General features: G+C 43.2%; 2 protein-coding genes across 2 annotated transcripts in view; one reads left to right on the top strand and one right to left on the bottom strand.

Annotated features, from left to right (window-relative positions):
* The window catches only part of LOC123372271 (phospholipid-transporting ATPase ABCA1), a 156,097-nt gene extending 149,640 nt beyond the window's left edge, over nucleotides 1-6,457 (top strand). Inside the window, exons 46-50 of the mRNA XM_045020273.1 lie at nucleotides 711-845; nucleotides 1,716-1,819; nucleotides 2,020-2,112; nucleotides 2,334-2,577; nucleotides 3,999-6,457. Coding sequence (XP_044876208.1) covers nucleotides 711-845; nucleotides 1,716-1,819; nucleotides 2,020-2,112; nucleotides 2,334-2,577; nucleotides 3,999-4,139 — 717 coding nt within the window. The 3' untranslated portion in view covers nucleotides 4,140-6,457. The remainder of the gene's footprint in view (nucleotides 1-710; nucleotides 846-1,715; nucleotides 1,820-2,019; nucleotides 2,113-2,333; nucleotides 2,578-3,998) is intronic.
* Nucleotides 6,458-8,297: 1,840 nt separating this feature from the next.
* On the bottom strand, nucleotides 8,298-15,877 carry LOC123372272 (protein NipSnap homolog 3A-like). Its single transcript, XM_045020274.1, has 5 exons — nucleotides 15,657-15,877; nucleotides 12,220-12,378; nucleotides 10,317-10,466; nucleotides 9,363-9,449; nucleotides 8,298-9,257 (listed from the first exon to the last, which is right to left on the bottom strand). Exons 1-5 carry the CDS (start codon nucleotides 15,778-15,780, stop codon nucleotides 9,181-9,183), a joined length of 597 nt encoding a protein of 198 aa, XP_044876209.1. The 5' UTR covers nucleotides 15,781-15,877; the 3' UTR covers nucleotides 8,298-9,180.
* Between the last annotated feature and the right edge of the window lie 4,467 nt (nucleotides 15,878-20,344).

The raw sequence follows: 20,344 nt of genomic DNA, 5'->3' as shown, positions 1-20,344 counted from the left end.
TATTTTTTTAACGAGCATCATCAGCATAGACACATGACCTCTGGAATGGTGGCCAAAGCATGAAGGGGCATTCGAATGTTTAGCATATCTAGCATGTAAATATCTTGCAACGCCGGCTACAAAAGTGCCATGCAAACGCCTGTTCTCACTTTCAGGTGACGTTGTAAATAAGAAGCAGGCAGCAGTATCTCCCATCAATGTAAACAAACTTTTTGTCTTAGCGATTGGCTGAACAAGAAGTAGGACTGAGTGTACTTGTAGGCTCTAAAGTTTTACACAGTTTTGTTTTTCAGTGCAGTTATGTAACCAAAAAAAATTTGCATTTGGAAGTTACACTTTCATGATAAAGAGACTGTTCTTCAGTACTTATATGAGGTGAACTGAAAAACACTCTTTCTTTTTTTATCATTTTACAGTGCATATATTTGTAATAAAAAATAATATAAAGTGAGCACTGTACACTTTGTATTCTGTGTTGTAATTGAAGTCAATATTGAAAATGTAGAAAAACATCAAAAAATATTTAATAAATTTCAATTGATGCTCTATTGTCGTAAGTGCGATTAATTTTTTTAATCAGTTACAATTAACCGACGGCCCTAATTTTTATAAATATTTTTCCATTTCCCAAAGATTCTTTACCTTCCAGCGCAGTAGTTCCCACCCATTGATATCCATTCAGAAGGTCATGTTGCCCTCTCTTCCTATAGGTTGGCGAATGGGCAATTCGTAAACTGGGCCTTGTGAAATATGGAGAAAAATATGCTGGGAACTACAGTGGCGGCAACAGACGCAAGCTCTCCACTGCTGTTGCCCTGATTGGGAGCCCTCCAGTGGTGTTCCTGGTGAGTTCACGACTCTTCATGTATTAACATTTTTTTCCATTAAAAAATAACTAGGTCTCAATTCTGTTCCCACTGAAGTCTGTGAAGTTTTACCATTTGGCAATGAAGTATACATTTAAATGCATAACAGGTCATTTGTATGTGCGAAGAGCCAACTTATATGTGAACATGATATAGTTACATGTACAAATATAGGGCAAAATCTATGGCATGAGCTTCAGGCCTCTATTTTTGGAAATTTGTTCCAGAGAGTTGTTTCCAATTACTTTGGCAATGACCGTCTAGATTTGGATACTCACTAAGAATTAAGGATGATAGCCTGCCACTGCTTTATATACAAAACTCCCTTAACTTCAAGGGAGTTCTGTGCATAGATGGATGATCGGATCCAGCCCTTTATGTATGAACAGTTTGAGAAAAGAATAGACAAGAAAGCAATGGTTTTATCTTTCCTTTTGTGAATTCTTGAAAAAGAGCTGCTAACATCCATAGTATGTGATGAATGAGAGATACACATTCTGTTTAAACTAGAGCTCATTAATTTTTTCCAATGTTGAAATTGATGACCAAATTTTTTAATTAGAGAAAAAAGTTTACAACATTCACAAAATTTGTTCCCCAATTTTGACCAACAATAGAGCGGAACAAATTTTTACTAAGTTAAAATTTCTGGGAAAAATATTTTAAATTTTGAAAAAAAAAGGGGAGGAAATTTCTATGACATTTTTTCTTCTTTTAAACTTTTCCAGTAAAAATCATTTGGATGGGTGTGGGTTTTCACTCTTCACAGTTAAATATTGTCATTGTATATGAAATAGTGTATCAGTAGCATGTTATAGTATAACATGGTTTATTAAATGTTTTTTTCAGGATGAGCCAACCACGGGAATGGATCCCAAAGCACGCCGTTTCTTATGGAACTGTGCCCTGAGCATCATCAAGGAGGGGAGATCAGTGGTGCTTACATCTCACAGGCATGTAGTGTTCATTATAGTTGGGTATATACTGCATTGTATTTCTCCAGTCTGATTTAATTGGGGGTGGATTTTGAAATCTAAACATTCAGCTCAGCTGCTTCATTTCTGTAAATGCAGATTGGTACGATGTGGTGGTGGTGATTTCAGAAAATGCAGGCTTTTTGCAGGGTTAAATGTTTTTTCATTTGCCCCCATAGCATGGAAGAATGTGAAGCCCTGTGCACTCGAATGGCAATAATGGTCAACGGGCGGTTCAGGTGTCTTGGCAGCGTCCAGCATCTGAAGAACAGGTGAGCGCTTTCAATTTGCACAGGCCATACACTTGTCAATGGGCCTGCTTTTCTAGGGCAGTTCAATCTGAACTGCTGAGATATTGACATGAGTGATTTTTCTCCTTCCTCGGCTCTTCTTATGTGGCTTTCTTGTTGCTCTTTAAGCTACAGGAAATGGCTGTGTATTTTAAATGACACCCCTTTTTCAAAGAGACTCACCTAAACTCCTCTGCTTGCAGGTTTGGAGATGGTTATACAATAGTAGTGCGAATAGCAGGGGCAAACCCTAACCTGAAGCCCGTTCAGGAATTCTTTGGGCTTGCCTTTCCTGGCAGCGTCCTGAAGGAGAAGCATCGGAACATGCTTCAGTACCAGCTCCCATCCTCGCCATCCTCTCTGGCTAGGATATTTAGTATCCTCTCCCAGAACAAAAAAAGACTCCACATAGAAGACTACTCCGTTTCTCAGACTACACTTGACCAAGTAAGTTTCTAGTGCACTGTGAGCCAAATTCTCCTCTCTTTACATAGCTGGGAAACCCTGAGTAACTCCACTGACTTCAGTGGACCTCCAGGGTGTAACTGGGAGCAGAGTTGGGCCATTTGTCTTCAGCTGAGTATTTCCTACGTGGAGACTGTAACGTGTCAATGAATCTCACCTTTGTAGAAAGGCAAATGGGATACTTATGTGGGCCCTAGTGGATAGAGCACTCAGGAGACCTGACTTCCATTCCCAACTCTGCAACTAGCTTGGGCGTCACTTCACCTCTCTGTGTCTCAGTTTCCCCATCCATAAAATGCGGCTAATGCTCCTGACCTCCTTTTATACAGCACTTTTAGATCTACTAATGAAATGGGCTACATAAGAGCTAGGTATTATCATCATTATTGTAATTGGCTTATCCACTGCACCTTTTCCTCCCTACTCTGGACCAAACATGCAGGCTAAATGCGACATAAAAGCTAAGAGAAACACATTGGAGGGAGGAAGTATAGTCTTGCAATTGTACAGAACTGGACACTAGGATACGTGGTTTCTGTTCCCTGTTCCACAGATATCCTGTGTGACTGTGGGTAAAGTCATTAACCCTCTGTATGGGTGTTTCTTCATCTGTAAAATGGGGTTCAGAATGCCTGCTTACCTTGCAGTGGTCTTGTGAGGCGAAATTCATGTTTATAAAGCCTTTGAAATCCTCAGATAGTAGTGCAAGGTAATACTTTACAGTACAAGGTATACAGCATGCAGTAAACACAAGCGGTATTTATAAATGCAAGGTACATAGCACTGTAAAAATACATGGCACCTTCCAGGAGACTTTAAAAGGCAGAGCCTTTGCTTCAAAGAGTTTATAATCTAGCACTGGCACTATGCAGTACAGAAGTAGGAAAAGGTGTGAAGAGATCTGTGTTGAAAGGGTTTTGCGGAGAATGCGTGGCACAGTGGTCCCACTCTGGGGATAGTGGAAAAGGAGTCTGAAAGCAAGAGTGATCAGAAGCAAAGGGTGGGAGAAGGAGGATGCAGAGGGAGGTAAGATGAAATGAGGGTTGTGAGCAGGAAGAAATTGATCAATAAGATGTTGAGCTCAATGCAGTGACCAGTGAAACCAGTGCAACAAAGAGGGATGCAGTAGCCAGAACAGCTAATAAGGCAGCTGAGGCCTTTGGACAATGCTGCTTACTGTGTGATTTTTCAACCTGGCCTTTTCTTCTGTAACTCTATTTTAATTGACAAGAAGTAGATACCGGACTTAATCCTACTGCCACTGAAGCCAGTGGGAAATTTGTCATTGGTTTCAGTAGGGAGCAGGGTTGAATCCATGGTAAACAAACAGTTCGTAGAGGAAACCATCCTGCACTAAGCAGAACCCAAAGTGACTAAAGACTCCGTGACCCTTTCTCTTGTAGGTATTTGTAAACTTTGCCAAGGACCAAAGTGATGATGACCACACAAAGGACATGTCATTGCACAAAAACCAGACTGTTGTGGACATTGCAATCCTTACTTCCTTTCTGCAAGATGAGAAGGTGAAAGAAAGTTGCGTGTGAGCTACCCTAGGCAAGGACATGGTGTTGAGCAGAAGGACGATACAGCGCACCTTCCTTTGCATGGAATGGGATATTCCCAAAGGAGAAAGCTGGAGGATACAGAGGGAAAGACGTAAACTGGACACTCTACTGATAACCATTCAATGCAATGCAATTCAATGCAATGAAAACAAAATTCAGTTACAGAGGCAGTGCCTCTTGGAGTCGTTGCCTTGTTGTACTGTTCTCAAGTGACTGACTTGAATCTAGTTCATTACAGTATAACTCTGTGAAACTGTAGTATGGAACCCATTGGACACTGTGGGCTTTCAGCCATACTGTATTTTGTTCTTACACCATATACTTTTCCTAGGGTTGCAACAATTGTTTATTGAGGAATCATGGCCAGTGATTATTTATTGATATTTTAAAGGTGTGCACATTCATACTCTTAAAAATTTTTCATATTGGGAGTGGAATTTCCCTGGTGCTACATGCATTGCCGGCAATGAATGCACCGAAACAGTCAGTGCCAACCAGTTACCAAAAGGCACAGTGTTGTGGCCTTATTTTGTGGGGGGGGAACCACCTGACCAACTACTCTGTAAAGATCTGTATAGACTGGTGGTGGTCAATTGGTAATAATCCTAACCCACAAAGCATACCATATGTAGATGGTACGCAGAGATTTGATATCCTGTCATCATCCGCTGCAGGGGTGGCAGTGTGCACAACTGAACCTTGCAAATGCATGGGACTGTCCCACTACCATTGTGACCAATCATCTGCTCCCTAACTAGCCTTTATGAAGTTAAGTACTTTGCTACTCCTATAGAGTTGCCACAGTAGTGCCACTTGGACGGCTGCGCAAGGACTGAGTAGAGAGCAGTGGATGAGAAGCAAAACTAGTGATCAGCCTAGAGCAGCACACTCACTGGTTGCATATGCTGCTAATGCCAAGAGTAAATTATAAAACAAAAGACAGTCACTCTGCTATGTAGTGTCTATTGTTGAATTCCCGTTTGGCAGCAGAAAGGTAACCAGCATCTGAAATTTGCTATTGCTTAGCTCAAATGTGGTATCATTTCTGGCTTTGTCACTTAAACTGAAAACTTGAAAAGATGTCAATTTTTTTCAATAGTATTATTTATATGTCCTTAAAAAGGCAGCATAGTTAGGGTATGGAAATGCTTCAATTAGATCTTTAGCCATAGTGTAATTTATTACATTATGTCGGCATTGTCATGCTCTGTTTTCAGTGATAACTTTGTTATAGGCATGTAACATGGTCTGTGCAAATCCCAGATTGTGTGTTCTAACAAGTACCACTAGCCCTGGCTTCAGCTACAACAATTTGCCTGAAACTCCTACATGGAAACTGAGATATGGTTAGATTAATGTGCTGTAGTTTCAGTTATTAGGTGAACCTAACCACAGAATATACTTTTGTTCGTGTGGGAAACCACCTCATTCAAGTTCCCCTTGGGAACAACTAGGCGCATAAGCTCTAACACCACAGTGACAGCAATCCGTAATCTAAAGTTCAAAACTTTACAAAAAAATGTTTATCATGGTGAGAATTACTGACACCCTCTCTTGTCTGGCTGTGCCATGGGAGCACATCTGTACTAATGTGTTCCTCGGGCACCCCAGCTGTGCTTCAACCCTTAGAGCCAGCCTCAGCTCGAAGCACATGAGCAGCCCCACTGAGGTCAACAGGGCAACTCGTGCTTTATGGCCCTTGCTGAACCCGGGCCTCAAAGTTATTTATTACCTCTTGATACTCCTCCATCATGACTTGATTTTTTTCAGTAAATGCCCTGAAGTCCTACACTAATAAATACGGAAAGTGCCATGAACTGATCACTTAACAGCATTAGGCAATGTGATGATTATTTATATACTTCTAGGCATCTTGGCATTGATAAATTCAACATTTTATTAAATGAAACACTGTGCAAAGAGCTTTGTCCTCACTGTATTTCTGCATTGGGATAAAGCAAACTAATCTACAGCTCTGCTGAAGTGCCTTTTACATACTGTATTCATAATTTAATCCACAGAATACTGTTGTAGAGGGGAAAGGACAGAAGAAGGGGTTAGTATACCTCATTTCTTACAGCATAATCTGTATTGTACTTACAAGAACTCAGACTTCCCTACAGTATCCTCATCAAATGATTAACAGTATACATTATATTTTCAGGAGCAGAGCTGGTATAAATATTGTGCCCAATCCTGCATCTGTAACTCATGATACCAAGGGCTGCAGGATCAGGGCTATGATATGATTTTCAGAGTCAATGAAGTTAAATGTTAACTGAACATTTAATACCTCTGAAAACAAACACCACAAGTGGCACTAATTCACAATCTCAACAGAAGGACTACAGCTATAGACTCAATCCTGTAATGTACAGTGGGGTGTGCACGTTTTGAGCCCACTGCAATGGGGTTTATTTTAAACCCATACAGATGGTTGCAGGTTTTTGATGTATGATTTCATTTGCAGTGGGTAGACCGTGTACTCACAATGTGCTCATTTCACCTAACCCTGCCAAAGAGTCCTTATGCACAACCTGGCTTCTATGATAAAAAGAAAAGTTACACTAGATGTTGAAGGTAACAAATATTTCACACCTCTTCAGTCCCTGGAGATGTCTCAGACTCTTGTACATTTTTTTAATCTGTATGGAATCCAGCCTGTGCCATACAGTTCTCACATACTGCTCTCTCTCACGCGCAGAAATGATTTCCAACCACTTCTTTCTGCCCTTGGAGTTGGGATGTCAGGCAAAATTATCCAAGTGCCACACGTGTTACAATTGTGAACCACTCTGATAATAGAACTGCATTTAGGGCATTTATGTATTTGAAACAATGTTACCACTTACTGTATGCTATTAAATTGTTGCAACCCTTTTTGTAGTATATTTGTATTTCAATAAGGACTATACATGTTATTTTTCCCAAGATAAAGTGCTTCTCCCCTTCCTCATCCCCACTCCCCCACCCCACCTCAAAAAAATACAGTTGGTCCTTCATTCCAAGCACTTTATGCTATCTGTAATGGGATCTATTTTTGCACTGGAATATCTATTAACTTTGCAAAATCTAGAGATTTCACAACAAAACTTTTAAGTTAAATCTTTCAATGGACATTTTCATTAAAAATAAATATATATATTTGTATTTGCTAATAACTGTTTGTGGAATATTAGGCATTTTAATTGCCTTGTATTAAGTTCAAAAATAAAGCTGTAACAGCACTGTTCATCTACAAAAATTTGCTGTTATGCATTTACTGTTTAGAGCAGTGCTATTAATCTGTGACACGCTTATGTTTGGTTTGCGATGTGAACTTCCACACATTAAGTGGAAAATTGTTTTACACCTTTCCCATGAACTGAACTGTTTTAGTCCTTTAATGCAATCAATATTAATGTAAGTTTTACTTCTGCAGTCTACTATGGTAAAGGTTAAATCTCAGTGTCCTGTGCCATGTAACACGTGGTTATTAAAACTTAGTCCAGGTTAAGATCAGAGATATTCAAAATTTATACTAGCAGTGTAATAAATCAGATTCAAGTTCAAAGATCTAATCTAGCACTTTGAATTTTTTTTTTTTTAAGACAGGAAAAACTGATCTCTGAAGAAGTCAGACTCCACTGAGTCTGACGTTGATCCTACCATCCTGAGGATAGTGCATGTGTCCTCCGTAATGCAGTGTACAGCTAAGGGGGCTATTATAGTTGACAACTTCAATCAGAGCCTATCTACAGTGCATACATTTGTCTTTACAAATGTTAAGTTGCATCCCATGGGCAATATTTTCCCCATTTACATTTGCTTTTATTTTAAAACTAGGCTTTAGTTTTAATACACTGAATATCTCAACTTGTGTATAAAGTAACTGAATTAACATCTTGGGGCAATGCTTTGTAAACTAGACCAAGATTTGATTTTTAGTCCCAGACAGATGAGCAATGTGCATCTACACACTCAGTAACTCCTTCCAGCAAGTTAAGGAGCAAGATTACTGGCTCTAAAGGAACTAGTATCTAGGCTGCTGGAACCAACATGTAGAACCTTCAGAATGCTGCATTTATAGAAGTGTTACAGTCTCTTGATTGAAAGGACAGGAAGAGTTTTAGGCAAGTAATATGGCTATATACAACATGCAGAACAACAATCAATGCTTTTATTAGGCTTTAAGCTTTACAGTCTGGCAAAGCTTTCTCCAAAAGTATAGGCATATGTACTTTAGTGGACCAGTTTATCTGATACACAATCCATAAACTCTCAGAATTAATTAGTTCATTCATAATCAGTTTCAGCACAATAAACAAGTATTTGCATGGAGATGTGATCCACGTAACTTACTGTTCAGTCATAATTGAATAAAGGGCTGTGGACCCACAACAGAAAGAATAAGTGAATTGCAATACAGTAGTTCAAGTAAAAAAGGTTCTGCTGATACTTAAGCTGAGTTCCCTATATCACCACTTAACCAATTTTACTGCAACATTTCTCATACCTAATTCCAACCTCATTAAAAATAATAAATACAAGCAGACACACCAGTGAGATGTATGGTCAGCATGCAAAATCTAGGTTAGGATTCCTGCTTTTTAGGGCAAGTAGTAACTGGGAAGATGTGACCTTCTCAGGAGGTAGCAAAGTACATTATACAGATAACAGTTCTCTGATCATCCTTGCATTGGCACAGCTGTGAGCTTTGGAAAGGGCCTTTTGCCTTTTTGTACCCGTTCTAGAATACTTCTGCATGGATGCATCTTCAAGTGGCAATAAGATGAGAAATTCATGGCTAATATGAACCATTTGCAGAGTTCACGGCATGGTGGGCAGGCCTTGAATTCTTATTGTGTGCAGAGGACTACAGCTAAGATTAAGCATGTGAATTCAGGTTTTATCCACATACAGTAAACTGAAGAATATTTGGCTAGATTATATTGGTATTGAGAGAGACCCAAATGACAGTTCAGGATAAAAATGCTGTATGAAAGTTGTGTTGTCTGCCATTACATCAGTTGGTAGAAAACTATTTCAATGGTGAGAAAGGCATAGGAATCAGGAGCATATTTTGCTGGGACTCCAGGAATCTAACACTCTCCCGCACTGAAATTAAATACACAGAATTAGGTAAAACAAGACAGCACTCTTAAACGAATGGTATTCTGATTTTCAGTACACATGCTGAAAAGAGACAGCCTTCTTGCTTACCAGCTGCTACCACCCTGGCGTCCTCATGGGCATAATGCCTCCCTGCTGCACGGCTGTCAGGGTTCTCATTCCACCAGAGCACATGAACTGTGAAAACAAGAGCATAACAAATTGAAGAGTAAAACCGTAACTAAATTACAGTATGAAATATCCTACAGGTCCTTTGCTCTGTTCTGAAATCCTCCACCCAAAAGCAGCAATTCATCAAACAAGACATTCCTTCTGCAGAGCTTTTCTCGTGCTGATTTTTAACACTGCATTTTCTAACCCTTTAAGCCACAACTCTAGTTTCAGCAAACTGTCTTTAGACCCCATGTCAAGCTGAATTCAGGGAGACACTGTACAGTATTTCAGGGCAAAAGAAACACTGGATCTGACTAAGTAGACAGTTGCGTAAGTCCATATGCAGCATCCGTGATACTAGCAAGGCTATCCTGGTGCATGTGTGCCCTTCCATGCATTTACAGTGATATCAGAACTAGTGCCAAGATGCTGCTCCTTTTCCCCTGGTAATTTGGGTGTATTTAAGAGGAGGAAGTGATCCATGAGCAAGCATGAGCCAGACTTATTTATAAATTTAAATCCTTTCAATGATTCAGGGCTTGTTTATCAGCATGATGTGTATATATGGAGTTTCAATTCCCCACAGGGCTAGTGCTGGCCCTGGTTTCTAGCACACTTACAGTGAGACAAGCACCCCATTATCATAATACCAGTGCTCAGTGCTAGCATCATGGATGCTGACTCTGGGCAAGTAAAGTTACGGTGACAGAAATGATAAGACACCACAGTTTTTGATGAGCTAAAGCCATACAAGAGGCCCAGGATCCAAAATGCAGCCTCCAAAGTTGTAGTTACATTAATCAGGAGTCTGAACACTCTCATAAGTATTGCTGATTTTCACCTTTGCCCCTCTGTGCCCGTGACTGTACTGGAAACTGACTAGTATTGTACCTCTGTTAAGTAATCCATATTCTGTGTGGAAAACACCAATCAGCTTCGTGTAGCCTGTATTGAGATGAGCATTGATTGCAGCTCTGAACGATTGGCCCCACAGAGCCGGCCCACCAGGCTTCATCTGAAAAGTGACCATCTCATACACCCCTGATGGAAAAAGAATACAGCTGTACAAGCCACGAAATGTCAAATTAATCATCTGATTCTCTAAAAGTTATGAAAATCTTACAAGCCATCCTCACATTTATTGTGATTCAGTTAGAACAGTAACTTCCAACTCTTTGGGGTTAGTAGACCAAAACATTGCTTCAGAGGGTCCCGAGATCCACCATGTCACACAGGAATACAGGTCACAGAAAAGAAAACAATGAAAAGTTCACTGAACGATCCTGCACAGATGGAGCCATTTCAAAGAAAGAGAAGTGAAGCCATTTCAGGTGAACACCAGTCTCTTTTGTCCAGGATCTATGAATTCAGCATTCAGATGACTAGAGACAACAAAATCTCCTGAGGCTATAGAAAGATGAACAATGTGAACTAGCCCAGATCCGACTAGCCTTTCTGAAACTGACAGTGTCCTTGGTGGTCAATGTTATTTATGACATCATAACCACTACATGAATCTTGGCAGCACCCATCACAGCAAGAGGTGTCCTGAGACCAAAGCAGCAAACACTGACCAGACACCTGGGACAAACGTATCAGCTCTATCCTTCAAGGGTCTTTCCTGTTTGAGGAGGAACTACAGAAACAACAAGGTTTACAGATAAGACTCCAGGCTTGCTGCAAGACATGCCACCTTTAACATTAACATTCCAGGGATTACTCTGTATTGACACCAATGTAAATGTGATCTCAAAACAAAAACTCTAATATAAATCAAGACAATTGCCACCAGGCAATAGATCCTCCAACACTGGACAGCATATAAATTTTAGCTCCATTCTACACATAAATGGAAGGCAACAAATTGACATTTTTGAATAATCAGTTACCTGCTTACCTTTAACAGAAAGTTAGTCAGGGTTTATCCACCTGTTAACTAAACCTAAATAAAAGACCAAGAATCCAAAACTCACTAATGTAGTTTATATATACGTACACACACACAGATTAAATCTAGGCTAGTTTGGAACAATTCCGTGTAAATAAACAATATGATGTTTGGATGGCTTGATAAATAGATGGATGAACAGTTAAAACTGGGAACACTGTTACTGAAGGATTAGAGAAGATGTAGATAGATAGGAAAATATTTGTGGCCAAAATGCCTTATAAAAAACCCAATGAATTCTGTATGAATGATGCATATTTACCTCATAGAAGGTAGGTTTTTAAAATCATGAGTGTGACAAAACATGAAAAAAACATAGTTCCTAAACTGAGAGAGAAAAATGAATGGATTTGTGAAAAATCTGAGTGTCATCTGCTAATCTGACCTTGTGGGTGAAATCACACTAAAACCTGTGACAATCTTATTTTATTTTATACTGTAAAACATGGATTCTGCAAGTGAGAAGGGATACTGGATTGGCTTTTAGTATGTCTAGAAAATGCATTCCCATACTTTGAGCAAATAAGCAAGTTAAGAGAAAAATATTCAGAGCACTGTTGTAGGAGGAACAGATTGCTCAATTTAGCTGTTCATCCATCCAATTTTCCAATTCATTCCCAACCATACAGCACAGGGCTTTAGCCACCAACTCATGAAAGTACAAGTACACACACACACACAGGTATGCTGTGCCCTTCCCTAACTTACATATTCCTGTAAAACAAAGCCACTGTTGAACTTTTCCCTAGCCTTTTACACAATATAACATTTGGTTACAACATAAAGCTACTTCTTATCGAATCCACATGGATAGCTTTAATCAATAGAAAGACAGATAAAGCTCACCCCCTTCCTTCGAAGGCTTCCCAATCTCACACCAAGGTACCAGGTAAACAATTTCATTGTTTTGTTTATTCAATAAGGGCAGAACTGAAGAGAGTTTTCCTTGCCATTCTTTATCATTGGCTAGTGCTTTCCGGACTTCAGCTCTGTGGGTAAAGTTATCTACAAGAAAAGGAAAAACATTAAAATTCTATATTCAGTTCTGTCAGACTGGATTCAATTAAAATAAATTTATTATGAGGAGACAGAAACTATTCATAAAATCATAGAAGATTAGGGTTCAAAGAGACCTCAGGAGCTCATCTAGTCCAACCCCCTGCTCAAAGCAGGACCAATACCAACTAAATCATCCCAGCCAGGGCTTTGTCAAGCCTGCCCTTAAAAACCTCTAAGGATGGAGATTCCACCACCTTCCTAGGTAACCCATTCTAGTGCTTCACCACCCTCCTAGTAAAATAATGTTTCCTAATATCCAATCTAGACCTCCCCCGCTGCGCCTTGTTCTGTCATCTGCCACCACTGAGAACAGCCTAGCTCCATCCTCTTTGGGTGGTTGACGGCTGCTAACAAATCCCCCCTCACTCTTCTCTTCTGCAAATTAAATAACCCCAGTTCCCTCAGCCTCTACTCATAAATCATGTGCCCCGGGCCCCTAATCATTTTCGGTGCCCTCCACTGGACTCGCTCCAATTTGTCCACATCCTTTCTGTAGTGGGGGCCAAAAACTTGACGCAATACTCCAGATGTGGTCTCACCAGTGCTGAATAGAGAAGAATTATCACTTCCCTTGATCAGCTCGCAATGCTCCTACTAATGCAGCCCAATATGCTGTTAGCCTTCTTGGGAAGAAGGGCACACTGCTGACTCATAACCAGCTTCCTGTCCTCTGTAATCCCCAGGTCCTTTTCTGATGAAATGTTGCTTAGCCAGTCAGTTCCTAGCCTGTAGCGGTGCAGGATTCTTTTGTCCTAAGTGCAGTACACTGCACTTGTCCTTGTTGAACTTCATCAGATTTCTCTTAGCCCAATCCTCCAATTTGTCTAGCTCACTCTGGACCCTATCCCTACCCTCCAGCATATCTACCTCTCCCCATGGGTGGCAAGTCTGTAAAAATTTTGGTGGTGCCCAGAACCCGCCCCCCAACTCCGCCCCCCCAAACTCCGCCCCCACCTGCCTACGGCTCTGGGAGGGGGCTCGGCGGGGGAGGTCTGGGGTGCAGATCCTGGGCTGGGGATTAGGGTACAGGAGGGGTGCAGGCTTTGGGATGGAGTTTGGGTGCTGGGTGCAGGCTCTGGGCTGGGGCAGGGGGTGGGTGTGCAGGAGGGGGTGAAGGGTGCAGGCTTTGGGATGGAGTTTGGGGTTGGGAAGGGGTGTGTGGGAAGGGGGAGGGGGTTTGGGATAGGAGAGAGTGCAGGGTGAGGGCTGTGGGGCTGAGGATGGAGGGGTTCATGATGCAGGAGGGGGCTCAGGGCTAGGGAAGAGGGTTGGGCTGTGGGGTGAGGGCTGTGGATGAGGGGTTCATGATGCGGGGGGGCGCTCAGGGCTAGGGAAGAGAGTTGGGCTGTGGGATGAGGGCTGTGGATGAGGGGTTCATGATGCAGGGGGGTCAGGGCTGGGGCAGAGGATTAGGGTGTGGGGGGATGAGGGCTCTGGCTGGGGGATTAGGGGTTCATGATGCAGGAGGGCGCTCAGGGCTAGGGAAGAGGTTTGGGGTGTGGAGTGAGGCGAGGATGAGGGGTTCATGATGTGGGGGGGCTCAGGGCTGGAGCAGAGGATTAGGGTGCGAGGGGATGAGGGTTCTGGCTGGGGATGAGGGGTTCATGCTTTCTGTCAGGCAGGGACACAACGCGGCGGTGGGGGGGGGGACGCGAAAGGGGGGGGATGGGAGGCGGGGGCTGAGACCTGCTCCAGGCAGGGTCGCGGCGGCGGGGGGAGACCTGCGGGGGCCAGGGCCCAATCCAGGCAGGGCCGGGGGAGAGACCCAGCTCCAACTATTGCTGGAGCAGGGCACCCGGCCCTGAATATTCCTGGAGCCCGGGCACCGCACACAGATATAACCTGCCGCCTATGCCTCTCCCCACAGGTTGGTGTCATCCGTGAAGATTCAAAAGTTAAAAAAAAAAATAAAAAAATTACCCCAAATGAGAATTTAAGTGACCACATAAGAACAGTTTAATTTTCTTCAGGAATATCCTCATTTGCCCTCAGAGTTAATCTAACAACTTTCAGAACAAACCAATTTTCTAAGCAAAATTCACATCAATATTAAAATAGGGTTTTTTAACAAAAGCTGGTGGCCACAATCACTCTTAGTATCTAGAAGTTGGCACTAAGTCTTTCACGTATACACTTTCTATACCTACTAGATATTTGGCTGTTGGTACAAAAGAAGAAACCCTAACCCTAAGAAATGGAAATAAGTAGTGGTTTAGCCTTTTCCTTAAACAGATTTGCTTTAGTCTTCAAACTATTCATACGCACACTTTAACTTGAAGGACCCAATCCTGCTTCCACTGAAATCAATTTTAACAAATCTCATTGACTTCAATAATGCAGGATCAGGCCCTAAATTTGAATGTGTACTGCAATTAAAAGTCTCAAATGCAACTCCTCCATTAAATATTTTAGAGGCCTACAAGACTGTCTAGCATAGAGATATCAAAAATGCTTCACCTTAATTCTGCAAGTACAGTAGAACCTCAGAATTATGAACTGACCGGTCATCCACACGCCTCATTTGGAACCAGAAGCATGCAGTCAGGCAGCAGCAGAGACCCAAAAAAAGGGCAAATCCAGTACAGTACTGTGTTAAACGTAAACTACTAAAAAAATAAAATCAGCAAAGAGTCCTGTGGCACCTTATAGACTAACAGACGTATTGGAGCATGGGCTTTCGTGGGTGAATACCCAGTTCGTCCGATACATGCATCCGACAAAGTGGGTATTCACCCACGAAAGCTCATGCTCCCAAACGTCTCTTAGTCTATAATGTGCCACAGGACTCTTTGCTGCTTTTACAGATCCAGCCTAACACGGCTCCCCCTCTGATACTTAAAAAATAAAGGGAAATTAAAAAAAAAAATGATTTGACAAGGTAAGGAAACTTTCTGTGCTTGTTTCATTTAAATTAACATGGTTAAAAGCAGTATTTTTATTCTGCATAGTAAAGTTTCAAAGCTGTATTAAGTCAATGTTCAGTTGCAAACTTTTGAAAGAACCACCACAATGTTTTGTTCAGAGTTATGAACATTTCAAAGTCACAAACCACCTCCATTTGAGGTGTTCGAAACTCTGAGGTTCTACTGTATTTGTTTTCAGTTGTCAGTATAGGAGCTATTCTCTCTTATTTATTTATTTATAAGAGCCCAAGAGAAACATCCTGTTTCATCTGTCTAATGCACATGACACACAAGAGCAATATGAAGTGATGCTGTGCATACCAAACTTCCAAATATGGATGGCCTTATTCATGCCCCCAAACTCCACAGTCCAGAATCCAAGCATCTCTGAATGAGCTGCACGAAGGTGGATGTGTTTATTGACCAATTCCACAAACTCCTTCATCTTGGATGGCTTAACATCATAGGTACGAATTTCATAAAACGTGCCATCATTTTGCCTGGGCCCCGTAGCCAAAGATGCATGGACCTAAATAGAGAATGTTAAAAAAAATAACAAGTTACTTCTAAACTAAACTAAAGTTACATAAAACAACCTGCCACTTCATTCTAGATTTCAGGGCATCTCATTTCTAGATAGAAGTTGGTAGCAATGCCTATAATTTAGCCTGCCTAATACTTTCCATTGTAAAGGATTCCTGCCATCTTTTGAGCAGCTGTCTCACGTCCATTGTTTGAAGCAGGCCTTTAATACTTGGCCAGGGATAGCTCTCAGGCCACTGAAGTATCTTTTCTTTGTCCAATGAAATTCTGATCAGTTCTTGCTGAGATATTAACTGTTAAAAATCGGCACTTCCCTTCTCTCATTTCCTTTCCTCAGGAAGGTTTTGGTAGCATGTCAAAATAATGACTAAACGGGAGCATTCTGAGGCCAGGCTGATGTTGCTACCAAAGCAAGAGCAGAACCAACACATAATGTACTGGGAACATCAGAGAGATGTCACAGCAGCTCCCACAGACCTAGTCCATGACCGCATTCACCTATCTACCCCTAACATAGGCCATCTACACTACGCGTTTAAACCGATTTTAGCAGCGTTAAACCGATTTAACGCTGCACCTGTCCACACAAGGCCCTTTATATCGATATAAAGGGCTCTTTAAACCGGTTTCTGTACTCCTCCCCGACAAGAGAAGTAGCGCTGAAATCGGTATTACCATATTGGATTAGAGTTAGTGTGGCCGCAAATCGACGGTATTGGCCTCTGGGCGGTATCCCACAGTGCACCATTGTGTCCGCTCTGGAAAGCAATCTGAACTCAGATGCACTGGCCAGGTAGACAGAAAAAACCCCGCGAATTTTTGAATTTCATTTCCTGTTTGCCCAGCGTGGAGCTCTGATTAACACGGGTGGCGATGCAGTCCCAAATCCAAAAAGAGCTCCAGCATGGACCGTACGGGAGATACTGGATCTGATCGCTGTATGGGGAGACAAATCTGTTCTATCACAGCTCCGTTACAGAAGACGAAATGCCAAAGCTTTTGAAAAAATCTCCAGACAGAGGCCACAGCAGGGACTCAGCACAGTGCTGCGTGACAAGCGTAATGGAAAGCCAAAGAATCAAATGGACGCTAATGGAGGGAGGGAGGGGGGACTGAGCACTCCAGCTATCCCACAGTCCCCGCAGTCTCCGAAAAGCATTTGCATTCTTTGCTGAGCTCCCAATGCCTGTAGGGTCAAACACATTGTCCGGGGTGGTTCAGGGTATAGCTCGTCAATTTACCCCTTCCCTCCCCCCCCTCATGAAAGAAAAGGGAGAAAAAAAATCATTTCTTGACTTTTTTCAATGTCACCCTATGTCTACTGAATGCTTCTGGTAGACGCGATGCTGCGGCAGTGAACAGCAGCATCCTCTCCCCCCCTCCCCGGTGGCAGATGGTACAATATGACTGCTATCCATCGTCATCATCAGCCCGTGAGTGCTCCTGGCTGGCCTCAGGTGAGGTCGGCCGGGGGCGCCTGGGTAAAAATAGGAATGACTCCCGGTCATTCCCAGTAGATGGTACAGAACGGCTGGTAACCGTCTTCATCATAGCAACTGGGGGCTGAGCTCCATCAGCCCCCCCCCCCTCTTCATGTCTAAAGAAAAGATTCTGTACTGCCTGGACTATCATAGCAGCGGGAGGCTGGGCTCCTCTCCCCCCACCCTTTAATGTCCTGCCTGGACTATCATAGCAGCTGGAGGCTTCCTCCCCCTCATTTTATCTCACTAACAAGTCAGTGTTTCTTATTCCTGCATTCTTTATTACTTCATCACACAAATGGGGGGACACTGCAACGGTAGCCCAGGAGGGTTGGGGGAGCAGGGAAGCAACGGGTGGGGTTGTTGCAGGGGCACCCCCTAGAATCGCATGTAGCTCATCATTTCTGCGGGATCTGACACAGAGCGGCTGTGCTCTCTGGTACACTGGTTCTCTAGCACACTTGCCCCATATTCTAGGCAAGACTGACTCTATTTTTAGATACAACATAAAGGAGGGAATGACCCGGGGAGTCATTCCCATTTTTGTCTTTGCGCCCCCGGCCAACCTCAGCCAGGAGCACCCTTGACAGCAGCAGACGGTACAGAACGACTGATAACCGTCATCTCATCACCAATTTACAATGACATGGCAGACGGTACAGAACTGATAACCGTCTCTGCTATCTTGCAAAGGCAAATGAATACTGCTCTGTAGCACTGCAATACTGCCTCTGTCAGCGGCATCCAATACACATACGGTGACAGTGACAAAAAGCAAAACAGGCTCCATGGTTGCCATGCTATGGCGTCTGCCAGGGCAATCCAGGGAAAAAGGGCGCGAAATGATTGTCTGCCGTTGCTTTCACGGAGGAAGGAATGAGTGACATTTACCCAGAATCACCCGCGACACTGTTTTTGCACCATCATGCATTGGGGTCTCAACCTAGAATTCCAATGGGTGGGGGAGACTGCGGGAACTATGGGATAGCTACCCACAGTGCAACGCTCCAGAAATCGACGCTAGCCTCGGACCATGGACGCAAACCACCGAATTAATGTGCTTAGTGTGGCCGCGTGCACTTGACTTTATACAATCTGTTTTACAAAACCGGTTTATGTAAAATCGGAATAATCCCGTAGTGTAGACATAGCCATAAGAACAGTCAGACCAATGGTCCATCTAGCCCTGTATCCTGTCTTCTGACTGTGGTCAGTGCCAGATGCTTCAGAGGGAATTAACAGAAAAGGGCAATTATCGAGTGATCCATCCCCTATCATCTAGTCTCAGCTTCTGGCAGTCAAAGGTTTAGGGACACTCAGAGCACTGGCTTGAGTCCCTGAGCATCTTGCCTAACAGCCATTGATGGACCTATCCTCCATTAACTTCTCTTTTTTGAACCCAGTTATAGTTTTAGCCTTCACAACATCCCCTGGCAACAAGTTCCACAGGTTGACTGTGTGCTCTGTGATGAAGAACTTCCTTAAATACACCGCTCTGCAGGAACCCATGGTACACAAATACCTTAAAGCGCATTGCATACGGTATAGATAGCCATTAAGGGAAGTTTAGGTTGGATATTAAGAAAAACTTTTTCACTAGGAGGGTGGTGAAGAACTGGACTGGGTTACCTAGGGAGGTGGTGGAATCTCCTTCCTTAGAGGTTTTTAAGGTCAGGCTTGACAAAGCCCTGGCTGGGATGATTTAATTGGGGACTGGTCCTGCTTTGAGCAGGAGGTTGAACTAGATGACCTCCTGAGGTCCCTTCCAACCCTGATATTCTATGATTTAAATAAATTTGGGGGTATCCTAACTTTAGTCTTGATGGAGATATCCCTGGATTCCTTTCAAGTTCATTGTTTCTTAATGCAAGAAGGTTGGCACACAAATTTTAAACCTGCATGTATTCTGAGTAACCATAATTGTGCAATGTGTTATCATTCACCCACTCAATGTCAAGATTCAAAAGGACAAAAAAAGATTCAGAGAACCATAGAGGCAAATGGTGAATCAGCTCACGGTCACAGGGATATTGACATTTCAAGAAGTGAAAGCTTGCCACTGTGTTACTAGGCTGTACTGGCAGAGGAGAAGCTGGAGTTATCTTCAATGTGAAGGTGTAAAACCCACAATGTGGCTGCCATTGCCACTCTTTGAGTTTGAATCTGAGCTTGTTTTAGAACAGATTTTATAGATATAGATATATAAGAGTCCAACTGTCTATTTATGGACTCGATTGGAAGGGAAACAGTGAAAATGCACCTGGCACATGTAAGTTACTGTAGGGAGTGAGAGCAGGGAAAGGGTAACCCAGGGAGGGCAACCTGTGGCTCTTCAGAAGTTAATATGCGGCTCCTTGTATGGGCACTGACTCCAGGGCTGCGCCAACTTTCCAATGTGCTGGGGGTGGTCACTGCTCAACCCTGGCTCTGCCACGGGCCCTGCCCCCACTCCACCCCTTCCTGCCCCCTCCCCTGAACCTGCCATGCCCTCGCTCCTCCTCTTCTCCCCCACCCAGAGCCTCCTGCACACCACAAACAGCTGATCGGAGGGGGGGGGTGCTGATCAGCAGGGCTGCCAGTGGGCAGGAGGTGCTAGGAGCTGGGGGCGGTGAGCTGATGGGAGGCTCTTTGGCAATGTACATTGGTAAATTCTGGCTCCTGCTCAGGCTGGCGACCCCTGTATGTTCACAGAGAAGTAAGTGGGGCTGTGCAGCCCTCACACAGGGTTGGTTTCATGAGTCACTAAGGCCCAGGATCTCCTTACTGCCTGCACTGCGCAGCAGCCACATGGCCTCCAGCCACCTGCGGTGGCAGCACAGACTCAACTCCCCACTCCCTCTTGCTCCCCCTTCATACCTCCTGGGTTCCCTCCCCTCTCTTGCCCATGCCCCCATAATGCCATGCCACCACCCCCTCCATGCCGCTATACAGCCTCACCCCTATACTGCCATGTCCCTCCTCCACCCAGCTCCGTGCCCCATACTG

The sequence above is a fragment of the Mauremys mutica genome, chromosome 6 (genome assembly GCF_020497125.1).
Source record: "Mauremys mutica isolate MM-2020 ecotype Southern chromosome 6, ASM2049712v1, whole genome shotgun sequence".
Classification (NCBI taxonomy): Eukaryota; Metazoa; Chordata; order Testudines; family Geoemydidae; genus Mauremys; species Mauremys mutica.
Note: the sequence above shows the minus strand (reverse complement) of the source record. Positions and strands in the feature narration are given on the sequence as shown.